This window comes from Peromyscus californicus, unplaced genomic scaffold, assembly GCF_007827085.1.
Source record: "Peromyscus californicus insignis strain IS unplaced genomic scaffold, ASM782708v3 Scaffold_22__1_contigs__length_63687245, whole genome shotgun sequence".
Classification (NCBI taxonomy): domain Eukaryota; kingdom Metazoa; phylum Chordata; class Mammalia; order Rodentia; family Cricetidae; genus Peromyscus; species Peromyscus californicus.
In genome coordinates, this window is record NW_026294525.1 from 39,961,800 (window position 1) to 39,982,959 (window position 21,160).

The 21,160-nt window shown below is 38.0% G+C and overlaps 2 protein-coding genes across 4 annotated transcripts in view; one reads left to right on the top strand and one right to left on the bottom strand.

Moving 5' to 3' along the window:
* Trdn (triadin) overlaps positions 1-21,160 on the top strand; it is a 394,997-nt gene that overhangs the window by 57,961 nt on the left and 315,876 nt on the right. For all 3 annotated transcript variants that reach the window (XM_052751301.1, XM_052751302.1, XM_052751303.1), the window contains exon 2: positions 15,363-15,572. In XM_052751301.1, the coding sequence (XP_052607261.1) occupies positions 15,363-15,572 (210 nt within the window). The remainder of the gene's footprint in view (positions 1-15,362; positions 15,573-21,160) is intronic.
* Positions 8,038-9,909, bottom strand: LOC128118568 (zinc finger SWIM domain-containing protein 1-like). The gene has a single exon (XM_052751304.1). The coding sequence runs from the start codon at positions 9,629-9,631 to the stop codon at positions 8,261-8,263; it is 1,371 nt and encodes a 456-aa protein (XP_052607264.1). The 5' UTR covers positions 9,632-9,909; the 3' UTR covers positions 8,038-8,260.

Here is a 21,160-nt window from a genome sequence, read left to right on the forward strand (position 1 = left end):
ACAATTCCCAGAAGATAGCTCCTACTTTCTCAAGCAATTACAACAGACTATGGTACAGCTGAGATCAGTGAGGAACCATTTCCTGGAAGCATGTGGCGCAGACACTGAATTCCTCCTCAAGGCTGTATCCAAGGGTTCTTGAAAAAGCTGAGATTTGAATTACCAAGGGCTTCCTTCTGTCTATTATTCTTCATGTAGATAATATTCAAAATATGTGAAAGCATGAGGACATCTACAGTTTTATTTGTATAACAACTCAACTGCATAAAATTAAAACGATTTTGATAGGCATACTGAGACCATAACCAATCTTCACACCATTCTTTAATTAAAATAGGGAAAAATGTGTGTGCTCAGAATAAACACCTTTCAAAAACAAAACCCTCTTTGGGATGTAATGCCTATTTATAATGAAGAATAATACTCAATTGTGGAAGGAATTAACAGAATGGCAGTGCGTGGCTTTTTGTAATTGGTTGTGAATGCATTAAAACTCACTATGAGTTCTATATGAATGAAAATGCTTGTCTTCCCCATTAGATATTCCAAATGTAGTTGGAGAAATTCACTTCTAAGTAGTTTGTATCTACTAGCCTTATTTTAATGACAGCTGTGAATGAGTTGAGCATTGGTTATATACTTTACAATGTGAAGTCTGTTTAAAGAAATGAGCCTTGAGGCCCCCAGGGCTTACATTCACAGTTATATAACCCCAATTATCATCGGATGAAGAAGTGGCCCTATCTCAGCATTTCTGAATTCTATGAACAGAGCAGAGTGATGAATGGATGGAGCAGAAGTAATTTTCCCCTCAGAGAGACATTTTAAACAGCCATGTTTATATGGATGAATTTTTATTAGTGCTATCAATTAATAAATCGAAGAGGATTGGGGGTCTGTAATAGACAGGGAGAGAGTTAAAACCTATTGCACCTGTCATGCCCCTGAATAGCTGATTCATTATGGTCACCCTATGGGGTAGTTTTATTACTTTGCTTTTATCGGTGAGCATCAAGGTGCAGCTGTTACTAAGAAGCAAAGGTGTGACTTAAATTTAGTTTTGTCCCATCTGAACACTTTCATTTCACTATACCATATGCCTGCCCTGTGTCTGATTAATAGTCATAAAATGCTAGCTTAAATTACTATTTCCCAATTGGAGAGTCATTTATATAATTTTTAGAGTGTCTACTGTGTCACTTCCTCTTCCAGGTTCAAGAGCAGGGATTGGCAAACTGTTGCAGTGAAGTGCCAAGTAGTCAATATTTTGAGCTTGGGGAATCACATGGTCCAAGTGTCTGGTGATTTAGCTCTGTTACTTTAGCCTGCAAGCATAGACATGGGCCAAAGATAATTCATACCAGAGTGGTTATGGCTGTTTTTCAATAAAATTGAGTCCTGAACTGGGAGAAAAGGAGAGATGAATTATCAGTGAATTTCTTTTGGTCTCAGACTATAAACTGCTCATAGAGGAATCGAAGATTTCAGGGCTTAGCGATTTTGATTTGTCTGAATATATGATTGGGAAAAATGAATAATGAGCGGCAAGATTGCCTAACAATATGTCCACAATTTTTATATGGTTCTTTGGTTTATATATTGCTTGAGTTCTCTCTTGCTGGAGTACAGAGCCTCAAAGGTCAAAAAATTAGTTGTATAGTCTATTGATTACATGACTGGATGTTTATTGTACATGAAACCTTAGCAGAGAAAGAATTTTGTATTATGTAGAATGCTCTGAGCATTCCTGTTTTCAATGAAGAATATTATTTGCTCTCACTTTTAGCTTCTCATGGTCATTTTGTGGCTATGTTCCTGATTTACAGAAGCTAACCAGATTCTGGAGAGATTAAGTTATGTCCTTGGCATCTGCCAATAACTCTAACCAGAGCTCCCCATTTACTATTCCAACTCTGATATTTGTTACTGAGCCATGGCATATTCTTATATGTATGTTCATGAGTTCATGAGTGTGTGTGTGTGTGTGTGTGTGTGTAGAAGTCGGAGGACCACTTGCAGTTGGCTCTCTCCATCAGATTTGGTGGCAAGCACTTTTAACCAAATGAGCCACCTTACCAGTTCTACCAGACCATCTTAGAAGAAAATATAATTTGATTATTTTACAAATTGAAATTCTACAAGATTTATTTCTTAATTGAGTAAACTTGATCTTTTAATATTAATTACAGGCTATCTAAATAATACTAAAATTATTAAAATGTTTTTGTTAATTTCATGGTGTAACTTTCAGCATTAAAGGATTTCTGTATTATAAATTCCGAGGCTAATTCATTGAGTGAGTTTTCAAAGGGCCCATCCCCAAATATTACAGCTATAGCTTCATTGTGTTAAATGGTGTACTCTGGTATGGGAACTTCCTTCAAGATAGGGTCTTTGTTGGGGCAATCAAGTCACAATGAGATAAGTATGAATCAGTCCAATATGGTTAATGTCCTGAGAAGGAATTCTCACCACAAAGCTGTCTTGGGGAACTCCATTGGTAACTGAGTTTTCAACCCCTGGCTTTTGTATATAAGCAGTAAAGACCTGTTGTGTGAACTCACTCTGTGCTGTTTTGTTACAGCAGTCTTGGCAGACTGATACAGCGTTTCACGTCTGCCAAATGACTGATCAGCCATGACCAATGATTAAGTTTTGATGGACTATCTTTATAGGGTGCTTCTTTTCTTTTTTTTACTTTTTGGTTTTCCAAGACAGGGTTTCTCTATGTAACAGTCCTTCCTCTTCTGGAATTCACTTTGTTTACCAGGCTGGCCTCGAACTCACAGAGCTCCGCCTGCTTCAGCCTTACAAGTGCTGGGATTAAAGATGTGTGCCACCATGCCCAGCTAGAGTGCTACCTTTACTGTTTTGCACATCCCTCATGCTCTTGTGGAGTCACTGTGTCTTCTGAAATGATGAGTAAATACACAGGGCATCAAATACATTTCTAGAGATCTGACTGGTGTGATTTTAATTTCCCTGTAGCAAGAATGGTATATGAGCCTAAAGTGATATAACTGTGACCAATTTGGGGGCTAAAATATTAACTATTAAGATTTCCTTATGAAAAATACCTGAGCAAAACATTCTTTTCATGATCTGGCTCCTTCTATGATCTGTAGGCTATTTTAAAGAAGACATATTCAATTAACAGTGAGATGTGGAGAAAAATTCACTCTAACTTTAAAGAGGCTCCTTTAAAACTAAAGTAACATATTTCATATCCAAATTTGATTATTTAATGTTTTAAAAACAAATTTATATTTTGTTATGAAATCAAAAGAGAAATAATTTTAATGCTTTATATTCCAGATGTCTAATCTATCTGTCTGTCTGTCTGTTTCTATCTATCTATCTATCTATCTATCTATCTATCTATCTATCTATCTATCTATCTATATCTTCTATCTATCTATCTATCTATCTATCTATCTATCTATCTATCTATCTATCTATCATCTATCATCTATATATATATCTCGAAATTAGCAAAAGACTTTGGTTGCCAAATACCTTCCAGAGCATAAGCCTAGACCTGTATTGTCCAGGGTATGACTTCTTGATACTTTCTTCAAACACATGCTGGAAGGCAACCAGATTTCTAAAGCTTGTTTTTATGGAGTCAGCTATGGCTTGGTGATACTAATACAGTTTAATGCTTGAATAAGCTTAATAAAAAAAAGCTTATAAAAAGGCACACTTCATAGAAATAACTGCTTTGAGTAATTTAAATGTCATAAGTATGAGTTTGCCATTTCTCCCCCTTCAACAAAACCTATTCAAAGCTATTGAAATGATATAAGATGTCAATGTTCCATGTAATCTGTCCCAGGGCCATGAACTGACCATGGATTGAATCTGGGGAACATTTCTTTCTCCTAGTCTCTAGCAATAAGAGAATTTCTATCCCTAGTCTACCTGACAGAAGACACTGCTAATGTTTATAAAAGACATGTACCTGCCTTTTCTTTTAGTTTTACTCCATTGAGGTGCAAATATATAATTCCTAGAATACTCAATAAAATAACTGCTAATCTGTCTAGACAAAGCTGAAATTGTACAAAGAATGTGGGAGCCATATGAAAAAAATTAATCATTTCTCATTAGACTTATATCATCGCTTTTTATTAAATTTTTTTCTGTGTCAACAGCTATAATTGCTCCAGGAAATGTCTATTTTTAGTTGGGACAGAGTTACATATTTTCCTCCCATAGAACTTATAAGCAATTTTAGGTCTATTTGAATAAACAGAAGATAGCAATATTGGAGATTGAGCAACATGCAACATTTTAAGGTCAAATAATGAGAGGACTTTAAAAAATTGATTAAGTCAGTAAGGCAGTGGTGGCGCACACCTTTAATCCCAGCACTCGGGAGGCAAGACAGGCAGAAATTTGTGAGTTTGCCTGTGCTACAGAGTGAGTTCCAGGAAAGGCTCAAAGCTACACAGAAAAATGCTGTCTTGAAAAAAACCAAAAAAAAAAAAAATTGATTAAGCCATGTTTCAGTTTCCTGCCACATCAGACTTGAGTAAACTAAGCACCCTCTCCTAGATGTGTGCAGTATTAGCAACCTGCTTCCAACTAGGAGAGTTCCTAGAGATAGCTGACATAGTGTAGTGTCTATTCCTATCCAATTGTTTGCTTTATTGAAATATGGGCATGAACATCTTCCTTGTCTTTCAGAGATACATAAAGGAGCTTCAAGCTGATTCACAGTTCCTTGAAAGGCACAGGAAGTTGTTTTCTTTTCCTGTAGATGAAATAATTATAACACACACACACATTCACAGTAAATCTCTTCAATTCGTATTACAAATTCTTCATTGAATCAAGAAAAATCACTAGACTGGGGCTAGACTTTTAGATACACTTTTGAAATAATTCAATGAAGATTTGGGTTCCAGTTTAACTAAACAAGTGAATAGTATGCTATTACAATGATGCTCAATAATAAGTATATTTCCTTCAAAAGAATTAAATTGTACTTTGTTTGTCAGTTAGAAATCCTCTGGTTCTATTTTCAATCCCAATAGAGAAATAGAATTAGTTGTAGATTAACTGTAGAAAGCATCATTTGTGGTACTGATAGTAAATTTTATATTATAATTAAAGATGCATGAAAAAGGTTTACTATAATTGTTTTACAAAAGCTCCTGAGAGAATTAAATTTGTCATATCATTGCTTAAGAGTTATACACTCTCCTTTTTTTCACTTACATGTAATATGAAAAAATTCAAACTTAAATTACTATGCTTTTCTGAAAACCTACGAAAATTTTCTTATAAATAGGAAGCACGCTATGTATTTCTTTACATTTGAACATATGAAGAAAACTTGCTGTTTATGTCACCTACAAAAAGCATAGGCTTTCAAGTACTTCTTGCATTTCCTTAAGTTTCTGAAAGTTATTTATGGCAGTTGGTAGAAGTCATCATATCAACATTTCCTGCAAATTCAGTTTGGAACAGAAGTTTTAGGAAGACTTTATTGGTGAAGAATTCATTAATAAGGAAAGAGTGTGGATGTTTCACATGCTTGGAGGGGCAACATCCTCACATTGGATATAAAGAACCCCTGTTATGAATTCTCAATGTTATGTGACTCTACAGGCCTAAAGGGAGCAAGGTATACGTCATTCTTAAGGAAGAGTGTGTTTCTATGAAAATGTCTTTAGGAAAAATAAACAACAACAACAACAAAAAACCCACACACACACATGAGAGTAAAAAGAAATACAAAAAGCTAATGGGTTTGAAACTTTCGGCTTGGATTTATTTCTAAGTGAAATAAAATGTCATTACTCAAGGATTTTTTGTTTTGTTTCCTTTCTATGGGTTTGCAATTCAACAGCAATGGACATTTAGCTAGATGACTGCTGGGGCTCTGTGAAGAAAACTCATTTGTGCAAATTTGACTGAGAAAGAAAAGGTGTCAAAAGAAAGTACTAGAAAATTAATTCATCAAAGAAAATGATTATGCATTCATACTATTCAAATGAGTTTGCCAAGAACAGCAACAACAAGAGCAAATCTGCTCCTGACTCTGTGAAATGAAATCCGTGGAATTTGGAAGACTTTCTATAGATTCCCAAACATCTGATATATACCGAAATACTCATCTTCTCATCTGAGACTTCTGTAGTCACAGATCAATTGCCTAAAAGGAGCCAGATTTGTATGTACTGGACTTCTCATGGGTCATATTGGTTAATTTCCAAATCCCTAGCCTGTTATTATGTATAGTGCCCACTAACAGTTTGATTTTGGGCTTCAGGGCATATAGAAAGGGGCACCAGTCATGATTATTGTTATTTTTAACATGAAAGATGCAGTTCTATTCAAATAGTTATCCTAGTTAGGCTTAAAATATTTTAGTAGTTTTAACAACATTTTAAAAAGAAAATCAAAGTGAATGATTCATCCTATGTACAGAAGTGCATCTTTCCCCTGTTTAGTCACAGGCTCAAGTCCTAATCTTCAACTGATGTTACTAGGTCAAGGGAATCAGGTGGTTGGGAGGTAACTAGGTTTAGAAGAAGTAATTAGGGTGGGATATTTAATAGTACAATTATTGTTTTTATAGCAACAGACACTTAGAGGTGTTTTTTTTTTTTCTTGTCTGTCATTTGAAGACACCTTGGGAAGTCAGACTGCTGCCAGCCAGGATTGGATATCTTACAATAATCCTATCATGGCATCAGAACACCAACCTCCAGAAGAGAGGGAAAATGTAGTGTATGTTTAAGTCTATGGTTCTTATTATTTCACACAGAGTTGACTAAGACACCGAGCCCTCACATTTTTGTAAATTGATCATCAATGCATTTTTTTTTTATGCACGTACTCTGCCCCATCTGGTTTTAGAAACCTCTCCTACCTGTAACCCCTTTGAAGATTGTATAACCTTAATGATGCCTTAGTTATCAATTCTCACTGGCTCTCTGGAAAAGAGTGCTTCTGCTTAATAATAATGTATGCTTCTTAGTCAACGACTTTGCATATACTCCTTTTAAAATCTCATTAGTTTTTTTGTTTTTATTATTTTATAAGTGCTCAAGATCAAATATAAGGACTTGCACTTCATTGGTGAGAAATTTATCACTGATCTACATATGTTTACAGTCCCCAAACTAGTTGTCTATAATAACCAGACCACCTACAATTTTCAGCTCCTATGAGATAGACCTGAATAGTCATTTTCTTTTTTTTTCTTTTTTTTTTTTTTTTGTGGGGTACAACATTCGCTTTATTGACCCCATGGTGGGATGGGAAAAACTGGGAAGCCTGGCCGAGTCAGCACAGCAGCCTCTTCCTTTGTGGGAAGGCTCCAGGGCTAGCTAGCATCAGGAGAAGCATCTCATGACTGGGGCAGTAGTTACCAACACTGAACCTTCAACCTCATCACCCACCATCTCTCTCAAGGAATCACTTGTTTTCAGAAATGTCTTGAGCTGTACCCTTCCCTTATAGAAAAGTTGTCAAAACCTAAGCCAGAATGTATGACAGAGACCATATTCGACCAAAGCCCACAATATTTACTACTGAGCTCTTAACAGACAACATTATTTGTTTTATGGAGCTTGACACATTCTAGATAGAAGGCTGGGGTAGGGCAGGAGACTTCTGAAGGAAGCATAACTGTGTGGGTAGCGGAGTAGATGTGAATGAACATATGTACATGAACATTTCAGGGCGTCAACATAATCAGAAGTTGGGCCTGTAAGACAGGCCTATAATCCCACGTACTCAGGAGGCTAGTTAGGAGGCTCACAAGTTCAAAGGCAGCCTGTCTATAGAATGAGTTCAAGACTAGCCTGGGCAACCTAGTGAGAGTATCTGAAAAAGAGGCAGTAGAGCTGGGCGGTGGTGGCGCACGACTTTAGACTTTAATCCCAGCACTCGGGAAGCAGAGCCAGGCAGATCTCTGTGAGTTCGAGGCCAGCCTGGTCTGCAGAGCGATATCCAGGACAGGCACCAAAACTACACAGAGAAACCCTGTCTCGAAAAACCAAAACCAAAACCAAACAAACAAAAAAAACCCGAAAAAAACCAAAGAGGCAGTGGTCAGCACTCAAGAGATAGAGGATCAGGAGTTCAAGGCCAGTCTCAGCTATGTAGAGAGTTTCAGGCCAGCCTGGGCAATCTAATGAGAGGCTGTCTCAGAATAAGAGATAAAAAGAGGCAGTGGCAGAGTGTCTGCCTGACGTATGGACTGCTCTGGGTTCAGTTCCCAGTACTGGGTCTGTATGTGTGGTCAGAGCTGTACCTGCTCGTAAGGGCCGATCCAGCTGTCGGCCAGTTCCCTAAGGGTGCTATAGCGACGCTCAAATTCCTCCTTGCTACAGTGCTGTAAGAGCTGACCTACCTCCTCAGTGAGGAGAGTCACGGCCAGGTGCTTATCCAGGGTGGCACTCCACTTGCTTCCCAGGATGCTGTCGAGACTGGTGGCGCAGCCTGAGGCCCACTGAGCCTGCAGCATGTCAGGCTGGAGGACCTGGTGGCGGGCACTGAGCATGGCCAGGATGTGGCGGCAGGGCAGGTGGAAGGCTTGGTTAAAGTAGCAGCTGCAGCTGGCCGGGGACTGGGGCTGGACATTGTGCGTATCCTCCAGAATCTGTATGTTCACTTTTTCTGAGCCGGAGCCAATGAGGTGCATGGATTTCTGGACCACAGCAAGCTCACCTAGGCAGAGTTGGGCTGCTGGCCCCGTGCAGATGGCATTGAGGGAGTGCTGGATACGGGCTTCCACCAACTGCTCTGTGCTGGGGTTTTCAAGGCTGGCATCTGGAGGAGTGTGAGTGTCCTCGGGAGTCACGGCCAGGCTGAAGCTTGCTTTGTCAGAAGGGTTCTGCTGCATGTATCGGAACACGGATGCCATGCCTTGTTTCTCAAATGGAGTGGTGCCAAAAAACTGACTGAGGATGTGGGCTGTGACCTCCAGGCTCTGGAAGTATCGGTTGCTCTGGGCTCGGCTTCTCCAGCGGTGGGCCAGCCAGATGCGGTCATTGAGCAACCAGTGTGAGTGGAGCTCAGGCAGCCTGCTGGAGGGGATGCAGCTGCTCAGGAGTGTGTACAGCTTCCTCAGGTTGCCAGCTGTGGCTGAGCACATCGTGCTCTGCAGGGAGGACAGGAGGACACTTTGTACAGGCTGCTCTAGGGACAGTTGATAGAATTTACCCTGGAGGAACTTACAGATGTGGAAGGCTGAGAGCAAGACCTCAGCTGCGGGGAACTCCATGGTCAGGGTGGGCAGCAGGAGGAAGTGGGGATCCACCAGGATGGTACAGACTCTTTCCCATGCTGGGTTAAACTTTTTGAACACCTGGAACATCTGGGCCAGGCCTTTGGCATCTTCATTGGTAGGGATAGCAAAGTACACTGCTCGGGCAAGAGGCCCCTCAAGCTGTACCCGGGGTCCGTCTACCAGGAAGGTGTACAACACCTTGCCTCTTGGGTTATAGGTCCGGTGTATAAATAAAACCTCGGGGAAATGAGCAAAGAGATCTTGCATGAAACAGCTTTGGTAGTTGAAGGCATATAGCTGAGGGTTCTTGCCAACCTGGTGCAGAACCGTAGACGGGCTTGAGTCCTCAATAAGAAGTCCATTCAGCATTGTGAGGGCCATGGAGGAGCTGGGAGGTACCTAAAGCCCACGCTAGGATGCTTCCTCTGCAGGATTGCCGTCAGGAAAGCATTACATTTCTCAAGTGCCACATAATTCGATGCCTAAAGCTAGACTGTAGTTTTAGATTTTTGTTCCAATGGGCCTGAGCCCGGGTGTGGGATGCGGAAGCTGAGGTTCCTGTTCGAGCCCAGCGGAGCCGAAATCTACCTCCCACTGGTGGGAGCTGTATGCCCTAAGCGCTGCAACCGGAGTCCACGCCTCTCCTGCTGAGACCGCTCACCCACCGGCAGACAGCAGACGCGGCAGCCATTTCTCCCACTGGGCCCGCCTCCGACTCGTCATTTTCTTTTTACTTCTATCAACAACATATCTTTCCTTTCAACGTTTTCTCATATCAAAAAAAGTCTCATTTGTTACTTCACTTAAGAAGATATTATGGACAGCATATTCTCCTAGATGTAGAAATTTTGAGGTTAATATGGTACTTTAAAAAATTTCCCTGATCGCCCCGGGCGGTGGTGGCGCACGCCTTTAATCCCAGCACTCAGGAGGCAGAGCCAGGCGGATCTCTGTGAGTTCGAGGCCAGCCTGGGCTAACATGTGAGTTCCAGGAAAGGCGCAAAGCTACACAGAGAAACCCTGTCTCGAAAAACCATAAAAAAAAAAAAAAAATTCCCTGATCAACAGTTATGGTATTGTTTTTATCTAATAAGTATGAATTGTGGTTTACTGTATAAAAATGTTGCACCTAATAGGAACTATAATTATCATGTTCCTAGTAGGTTATAGCTTTGCTTTTCTCATTGTATTTTTCTACAAGACCTGTAACACTCAAAATAAGAATAACACTCATTTTTAAAGATCACAGAAACACAAGGCACTGAGTTTTTTGCTCCAAAACACTGAATTATATACTCGTCATTGTTTTTAAGTTAACTGTAGAAAAACTAAACTTCCAATAATAAACAATAGCTAAAATGAAAACAAGAATCTCAAGAGGTAGGGGAAACTGGACTTCAACTGCTAAAATACAAGAACATATCTACTATATTCCAGAAAGAACATACTGACTAAATACATTAAAGGATATTCTAAAAAATTGGTTTGCAAACAGCACACCATACTCTTCATAGGTAGAAGCATCTTCCTGCTTCCGTAGGGTAAACTGCCATTCCATTGCAAGCTCACTTGCTGCAATGGACGAGCCTCTTTTCTAAGGGACATCTTCCCCTCATAACTTGTTTGGGTCTTGTATCCTGAAACCCCCACCTTAGGATCAGGGCTTTCAGTTAATATTTTTGGGGACCCACCCTTTCAGACCAGAGTAGCAAGGGCAGCTCTCCTTCTCCCTTGGTCAGATCCCCAGTGAGCTGTTTCTAGGTGTTTCTAGGAGCACTTCAATTATAGAAATTGACTTTGCAACTCTCCAAAGAAATTCTTTTCACTTTAAGACCATGGCAGTTCAGCCACTTGAAAAACAAAACAGAAATCTAATACTTCCTTTCAAACCTAAGAGTCATTTTTATAAAAGTTCAGGGATTCAGAATGTTCTGATTGATCTATTATCATGGTACAAGATGAAGAAGAATCTTATTTCCTTAACAGAGGCAAGTATCTCAGTCAAAACTTGTGATGGCTAACAGCAGAAACACCAAAATAAAACTTAAGTTATCAGTATACACCCCTGTATCTAGAAAGGCCAGGCACACATCTGGATCTAAGAACCATTTGCTCCATTGGTCCACACTGTGGTTGATACTGAGTCTCTCTACATCTTGTAGCTGATTCTCTATGGTAGACTTCAGAGCCACTATAGGCTCTACTCACAACTTTATAGTAGGAAAATAATGTCTTTCACTGTTTTCCCGAAAACTGAGGCATGGAGGGTTTCTGTCACCTCTCACAATCATGAATTGTGTGTGATCTGAATGGCCAATGTTCTTATGGTTGGTGATGAAGAACTGGTCTTCATTCTGTTCCCAGCATTAGAGAAAAAAACACCCAATATTTATTTTTGGTTTTGTTTGTTTTGTTATTTTTTAGAGAGATAAAGAAAGAGAGAAAAACAACATGAAGTTGGGTAGGTAGAGAGAGAGCTATGGAGAATCTGGGAGTAGTTGAGGGAAGACAAAGAGTATGATCAAAATATATTGTATAAAATAAGATTAAATATAGCTACTTATGTATTCCTATCTCACTAGATAAAGTTACCAAAATGTCTTCTATAATTTCATCATCCCCTACCAAATGACATGGAAAATGATATTAATGTAAATATGAGACTTTAACTGAATTTGGAGGAGAATCAGGTTTTAGTTTGTTACAAAAGTAACTCTCTTCCTTTAAAAAGGGTTAGTGATTTCATATGTGTCTCACATATCTAGACTCTGTGTTCTTCTAACAATATATGATTTATTTTGTGTCAGAAATACCACATACATTGATGAGATATATATGACTATTTTAACATAGGTCATTATTGACTCTTTCCATAAATTATGTTTCCATAAATTACATTTCCTATTAATATCTTTTAGTTTTTACATGCTTAGAGGAAACCATAATTAATTCATCCCAACTCTCCATATGATACATATACATTCTACAAATACTAGTTGCATAAGAAGACAGATATTTATAACCTTTTCAACTATACCTGTACAAGGATATTTTCAAGAGATTTTTTAGAAAATTCTTATTTTCATAAGTTTTATAGTCCAATGGACAAAGCTCATTCTAATATGAGATTGTGAATATGTATTCAGTGTATTTTAGGAATGCACATAATGCCACTAATAGTATATACTAGTATATCTCTTCGTTGCTCTCCAGATATTGAAGAAACACATTGTATTTCACAAACCACATCCCATGCTGAAATGCAAAATCGCAATGCTTTTATGTCATGAAAATGCAGTGCTCTGCTGATATCAATGTGCAACCTAGGCCTGTCTCCCTAGAGACTCTTGGCAAGCCTTATATTGCTGGTCCTTCACAGTAACAAAAAGGGGCAAGTGCAGTTGGCAGTGTCTTCAAGTGATCAATAAGGCATACTGAGGTTATGTGACTTCTGCCGGGAGGCTTCTGATTCAGTCTTCCATACGCAGATTGTGAAGCCATCTTTGGAACCCTGGTACAAGCTGTTCCATATTCTGCTTTACAGCGCAGAGCCACATGGACTGTGCAGTCGGACCCCTACTTCTTTTGAACATGAGTATATACGGCAATCAAAATAATCAAAACAACTAGGATTTAAGAGGAAGCACAAACAGTAGCCCCACTTCTCTAACAGTAGCTCCAGTGCCGAAGTGCCAAGTTTCCAGAAGTGAAGCCCACGCCAAACTGCTCAGTAACATTTACCTCTCATTTTTTTCAAGAACATCAATAGCTTGCTCCTGTCGTCTTTATGTGCTTCTCAAACATTAAATAATCTCAGATTACACACTGTGTCCTTCGAATTTATCTTGACCAGCTGTCAAGGAAGGCAATTTTATGCCCTCTCTGTTTTCTGCCTGTTGGCTTTGTGTAGCTTCTGTAGCAAATTTGAATAGAAAATGAAAGGTACAGTTTAGTGTGATTTGTGACAAAGGCGAGAAACATGCTTTCAGGAAGATAACCTTCTGATTACTTTCCAATTGTTTCTTGTTTTCTAGTTGGACACTCGGCATGCATTTCCATAGCACTTGAGCCTTGCTTAATTTTTATATGGAAAATTTGACAGTGTGAACGAGAAAACATTAAAAAGGATAATGAAATTACTAAATTAGTGTTTACGTTATCATTTTCGTCTGATTAAAAATTCTACCAAGCTTTATTGTCAGGATTATAAAGTGAATTAAAGTTCAGAACTCCTACTAATTCTTTAAAAAAAAAAAACCATGAGATTCATATTTTAACTGTGAACTCATATTGCTTCTTGAATTTGTATTTTCTCCATTTTCCTTGATAGAAAAAAGAAAATTCACGTTTCATCTAAAATTCTCTATTTTTTAAACATGTGATGAATATCCTAGAAATGTGAGTCCTGTCTCTTTAAACTCACACATTCAGTGGTAAGACACCCAGCAGGTTGGCTCAGCACTATCTGCAGCCGCACGTCTTGACTTGCTCAAGTGGATCTCAAGTGCAGAAACAATTCTTTAGGAGTCATAGAAAGCTTTCCAGAGGTTAAAATACTGGAGATTAGCAACATATCAACTTTCAGGTAGGCTACTTCTAAACACTCATAATTCACTTACTCTCCTGAAAATCATTATTCTGAAGGTTTGATTCACTTGTGGCCTCACTTGGGTCTTAAATCTCATTTCAAAGCACTCCAATCATTCATCCATTTCAGAACTACCATTAGGAGTGATGGGAATTTGGCACAAAAATCAATGAGAGGATATGATGTGAATTCTTTCTAATTTTTTCTTCTTTGAGTACCACTTCAAATACAGGTTATGAAATCTGTTTTTAAAGGTAGTAGTCCACCTTGCTATCATTTCCACAAAATTGAGTTCATGAACTTGAAGCATGCATCTCCATAGTTTTTCTTTTTTAAAAGGAAGTCTGGCAATATTATTGCTAATATCTATCAAAAGTTACTTTTAAAATCTTATTTAAATCATCTCACCAATGGTGCCCCTGATTAACATTTTAACCTTTTGAATATCTAAGACCGTATTTACCATTTTATCCTAAAACATTCTTTGTGTAATTGCATTCTATTTGAGCAATACATTGATGTGCACTAGCCTCTGGGTAGTCAAAAAATTATATGACTTTTATTTCTGTGAAGAGAAAGTGCCACTTTATGGCCAAAATCTATTCAGACTTCATTAATTAGAGTGTTTACTTTGCATACAGTATTTTCATATTTTAAATTGAAATACTTAAAGGATATTTTATGAATTAAAACTGTACCATAAGCATTACTGTGTACAGATCTGTTTCAAGAGCCCATACTTTATTTTCTAGTTTAAAGGATTTCTTATACTGAATATTTGTACCACTTATTCTATATCACTTAGCTAAAAGCAAATAAAAGTATGATCATATCTTGTTACAAACAAATAAAGCATATTTATACATTTAACACTATCTGGAGAAAATTGGGAAAAAATTAGAACATTTTAACAAAAGTTGTTTTTGAATGGTGAGACTTAAAATGATACATTTAACTTATTTGTTTATAACTTTCCTATCTCATATTTTGTAAATTGTGACATGAGTTATAGATTCTTGAAGCCAACTTAATGGATATTCTAAACTCTCCCAACATTAATCTTAGTTCTGTGTACCTACCAAAACATAATGATGTCAGTGAGGGCAAGTTAGGCAATTAAAACAGGGAATCAAGAAAAGTTTCATTCATTTGAACTACTTTATCATTAATTTTTATTCTCTCCATAAGAGGATTTTTTTCTTGCTTTCTGAATTTCAAGAGCACCCAAATCAAAGGTCATAGTAGTAAAAGGCATCTTAGCCCTCAAACTCAGCTTCTAATAATGAGAATGGGAAATTGTACTGGAGATTACTTATCACTTAAACCCCTGTATTTCAGGATAAAATCCTGAGATTGGGGTAACGTCCTGATGGACTATGGGTTATTGTCTTACACTTTGCAAGTATGTTCCACTATAGAAAATAGCACCAAGGGTTTACTAGACTCATATAGCCTGTGTTATCTCGTTTCTTATATTTGAAGTTCATTTATGAATTATACTTTATTTTCTGGCTGTGTAACTAGGAAGTACATCTACAACAACAGCTGTGATAGACAACAAAAATGGATCTGTGCCCAAGTCCCCTGGAAAGGTGCTGAAGAGGACTGTCACGGAAGACATCGTGACAACCTTCAGCTCTCCTGCAGCCTGGCTTCTGGTCATCGCTCTGATAATCACATGGTCAGCGGTTGCTATCGTTATGTTTGACTTGGTGGATTACAAAAACTTTTCAGGTAAGAGGCCTTACATTGGGACTTTAAATCTAAGGACAAATGTTCTACTAAGGTGTGCCATTGTTTCTTTCCACCCCGACTTAGTGTGAGGAAATAAACACACATGCAGACATGATGTGAATCACCAGAGTCAGTTTCTTCTATTTCCTTTCTTGGTCTACTGTGTTCACTGATTTGAAAATGCAATCAGTGTCCTCATCTTTAAAGCTTCATGCAGGCTAAATGCTGCAGCTTCATAAAAAACGATGATTAAAAAGTCCGGTGGAGACTTATCTTTGAAACTGAATTAATCAGCTATGAAGGAAGAACAACCGATGGGTTTTACACTTGACAAAATAAAGTGCAGACTATATTAAATAATTTTGGACGAACAAGATATTTGGAACTATTTCTAAGGCTCACTGGCGTATGCTCTCAAGTTTCTTTTCCAGGCACACTCTGCCCCTCCTACTAACCCGCCTATTTTCAGTCTCAGAAAGTAGAGAATGTCAAGAGGATTTTCCCAGAATTGTTCATAATGAGTTACTGCATCTTGATTGTCCACATGCCCCTTATGTGTTTGGAGCACAGCAGGAATAATGCAAGTGAGAAAAGGCAGATTTTCATTATGGCCTATTCAACCTTAGGATTCATTGTTTATCTCTTCGTTCAAAGATACTTTAGATGTTGGAATTATATATATCTGCCTCCACACCTGACACTGATTTTAATTCTCTATTGACTATGAGTTCCTGGAGGAAATGAATTATTTGGGTATTCAGTACATATTCCATGAGTAGATGCATGGATTTATACCCATTACTGTTTACTACTAGTGAAAATATTTCATTGTCATCTTATTGTGCACTTCCTACACATTCTTTCCCCCTCCCCTCATTTTTTCTTTACTTCCACTGACAGCAGGATATTTAGCATCTGGACACTGAGAAATGGAATCTATGTAATCAGGAATCCTCTCCTTCTCATGGAATTTTAGTCATTCAATAATTACTTATCAAGATCCTACTATTTGTACCAGATAATTGATATGCTAGTTGAGCTAAAACTGTAATATAAATATCATAAAGGCATCAATGTCTATTATTGGAGTTTATGGATACAGAGGCATGAATGTTATGATTTCTGCCAGCTATATCTTTGGTAGTTGGACTATGTTTGGCATCGTTTACCAGAGAGATAAGACCAAAATACCAAACAATGAGAGCCATAGGTTTCTGCTCTAATAGGTAATGAATTTACTGTACACTTTCATAATTTTTAAAAAGAAAATGCAGTTGCATTATCTATAATTTAAAATGACAGAATTTTAAGTGAAAAAATATTTGTTAGATTACTCTAGAAAACTGCACTTTTACTAAGTCTAAATGGACTGCCATATTTCATATATCCTTTCCATTAAAACATAATTTCATTTACTTTAACCTCAAAACTAAATATGACCACAAATCATAGTTAACTCATTTTATAGTATATATTTTGAAGAGCTCCATGTCAATCTAGTATCTCTAAGTTAATTTCATAAGCAGATACAAAAATTTGTTCTATAAAATGCAAAGCTAGCTTCAATTAGATTTTTAGATTAGATTACTTAAATATAGGATATATTTTCCATGGAAGTACTGTCATCAAGTGCTATGAATTGGTACCAGTCACAGACATTTTATCTGATGGTTAATACTTCAGTTAGTCTTCAAAATGAAGAACAGCTCCTCTGTGAAGCTTCCTCCTTATAATGTCTATATTTATTAATGACAAAACCAGTCATTCCAACAAGAAGACCCTGCAGTCAGGTTTTTAAAGTCTCTGTGGATTGAGAGAATTCATTACAGCCTATGCTCCATAAATACAAATGATTTATAAATCTGAGCTTTCTTATCAGTGGCACAACATCTATTCTTATACTTCACACTCATGTCTCTCTTCATGGAACTTACGAAATTTTGTACCAAATTCATCAGTCCCTACCCATTAATAGATCCTTAAAGACATCTTCATAATGTGAATATCTGAAAAGGTCATGTTTTCTTGGTTGGCTGAGTACAGCAAATATCTTTTGTATGAAATTCAAGTCTTGACTGAGCTCTTCATTTTTATCTTGTAATTTAGTGCGCATATCCAATTCATCAACCATATTTATTTCTGTTCTTACCCATTCATCCTAGGCAAACACAAACTTGTATTTCTTGTAGCTGGAGTTTTCCTGCCTGGCCCACAGTCAGGAGAAATCTCTCTCACCCGCCAGTCCCACAGTCGCTCAGACCCAACCAAGTAAACACAGAGACTTATACTGCTTGCAAACCATATGGCCGTGGCAGGCTTCTTGCTAACTGTTCTTACAGCTTAAACTAATCCATTTCTATAAATCTATACCTTGCCACATGGCTCGTGGCTTACCGGCATCTTCACATCATCTTCACATCACCTTGTCATCATGGCGGCTGGCAGTATCTCTCTGACTCTGCCTTCCACTTCCCAGAATTTTCTTTTTTGTTTGTCCCGCCTATCCTTCCTGCCTGGCTACTGGCCAATCCGTGTTTTATTTACTAACCAATCAGAGCAACATATTTGACATACAGAACATCCCACAGCACTTGACAAATGGATATTATAACAAAAACAGGCACACAGAAAAACATGCCATATTATGATGATCAATGGGTAAGAAATAAAAAAATTATAAAAGTTGAAGTTTAAAAGGAAACAAATATTAAAAAACTCAAAAGCTTTTAGCTTATTAAAATTCAAGTGATTCATTTATGTAACCAAAAGAATACAAGTTCAAAGAGTTGGCACAATTCTAACAAAAAAATCTGTACCTCATATCAATCTTTGTATATATTAGACACACTCACTTATATTAAAATTCTAATTCCTTTCATCCATTTAGCGAGTTGTTTTGTAATGATTTTATTATTAATAGTATTAGTATTACTATTTACATCCTGACCACAGTTTCCTCCCAGTTCCTCAATCCCACGTCCCCTATGCATGTCCTCCCCATCCATTCCTTCTCCATTTCTGTTAAGATAAGGGCAGGCCTCCCATAGATGTTAACTAAACACGGCATATTAAATTGCAGTAAGACTAAGCACATCCCCATGTAATAAGGCTGGACAAGGCAACCCAGTATGAGACATAGGATTCCAAAAACTGACAAAAGAGTCAGAGACAGCCCTTGCTCCAACTCTTAAGAGTCACACAAGAAGAGCATGCTACACAACTGTTACATATGTGCAGAAGGCCTTATCAGTCCCACGTAGGCTCCCTGGTTGTCAGTACAGTCTCTGTGGGACCCTGGGAGTCTTAGTTGATTCTGTGGTTTTTCTTGTGGTGTCCTTGACCCCTTTGACTCCTACAATTCTTTATTCCCTCTTCTGCAGGATTCCCTGAGCTCAGACTAATGTTTGGCTGTGGGTCTCTGCATCTGTTTCCATCAGTTGCTGGATGACACCTCTCTGGTGAGAATTAGGCTAGGCACCAACCTATGAGTGTAGCAGAATACCTTTAGACATCATTACATGAACATTTTTTTTTTTTTTTTTTTTTTTTTTTTTTTTTTGCCAGTCATGTTTGGTTCTGTCTTAGGTCTCTGAACTGTTTAGCCTCTGGGACCTTGCCACCTAGGCAGTTTCAGGGGTGGTCTCCCTCTCATGGCATGGGTCTCAGGCTGGACCAGTCATTGGTTGACTACTCCCATGATTCCTATGCCACCCCAGCACATCTTCTAGGCAGGACATATTGCAGATCAAAGGTTATGTGGTTGGGTTGGTGACCCAGTCCATCCACTGGAAGTCTTGCCTGGTTACAGGAGATAGGCAGTTCAGGCTCCATATTCCCTATTGCTAGGAGTCTTTGTTAGGGTCACCCTCATGGATTCCTGGGAGTTTCCATTGTATTAGGTTTCTACCTCACCCAGAAATGTTCCCCCCAATTCCAGTTATTTCTCCCAGTACTCTCTCCCTCCATCCTCTTTAAACCTGATCCCTCCTCTTCCCATTCCCATCTGCCCCCAGTCCACCCACAAAATCTATTCTATTTACCTTCTCTAGGGAGATCCATGTGTCCCTCCTTGGGCCCTCCTCGTTACTTAGCCTCTCTGGGTCTGTGGATTGTATCATGGTTATCTTTTTCTTTCTTTTTTTTAAGATTTATTTATTTATTATGTATACAGCATGTATGACTGCAGGCCAGAAGAAGGCACCAGATCTCATTACAGATGGTTGTGAGCCACCATGTGGTTGCTGGGAATTGAACCCAGGACCTCTGTAAGAGCAGTCAGTGCTCTTAACCTCTGAGCCATCTCTCCAGCCCGGTTATCTTTTTCTTTACGGCTAGTAGCCACTTATAACTGAGTACATACCATGATTGTCTTTCTGGGACTGGGTTACCTAACTCAGGATGATCTTTTATAGTTCAATCTGTTTGCCTGAAAATTTCATTATGCCGTTTCTTAAACAACTGAGGACTACTCTATTGTGTAAATGCACCACATTTTCATTATCTATTCTTTGGCTGAGGGACATTTAGGTTGTTTTCAGATTCTGGCTATTATGAATATTGCTGCTATGAAAATAGTTGAGCAAGTTCCCTTGATTGAGCTTCCTTTGGGGTATATGCCCAAAAGTGGTATAACTGGGTCTTGAGATAGATTGATTCACAATTTTCTGAGAAATCACTATATTGATTTCCAAAGTGGCTGAACAAGTTTGAACTCCCAACATAAACTCCCTTTGCTCCACATCCTCACCAGCATTCCATCTTACACCTGTCAAAATGGCTAAGATCATCTAGTCAGTTCTTAATGAGTTTTTTGATGTTTCATCACAAGAAAAATTTTACTTCAATAAGATATTTAAAGAATAAAAACTACTTTTATATTTTCAATACTGTTTTAACTGGTATAATTTAAATTTTTACTAGGAAGTAGTATATATGTATTCATGATGATTCTTTTGTATTATCCCAATATATTTTCAATATGTAATTATTAATATTTTCAAAACATGACTAGCAGCAGAAAGAAACACGTTGTAATTTATATTGAAGGCCAGAATGGCAACCACTGGGCTTTGTAACAGTTGATAAACACTGTGAAACAATTAAAGTGGGTTCAAAAGAAAAAGGAAAATTTCTTTCCACTAAACACATACTGTACTGACTTTAGGGGCAGAATTTTCAACCAGCAAGTTTCCTAACTTCTCATTTTCAGAGTTGGATCTGATTTGCCCTGTATTCTACTCATGGAACACATGCAAATAGCCTTCACATAGTATGAGTAGGAGTTTCCTTTCCCTTGTCTGTGACAGAGATAGTATCTCACTTTCTTTTCTTCAAAGTTTATTATTTGGATTATTCACTATAATAAAGACAAATTTTAAGATGCTAAATATAAATAGATTTGAAAAGTATTTCAGTTCTCCTTGATTTCTTGCCAAATGCAAAGTGAAAAAATCTCAAACATTCTTTGGTGTGTTCTATGTGTTGGGAGCTGCAGAAATACTTCGCCTGGTACAGAATAGGGATTGTAATAGTCCTGGAAGCTGACTAAGCATGTTATATAAGACTTTTGAGTGTGTCTGCTGTTGAGT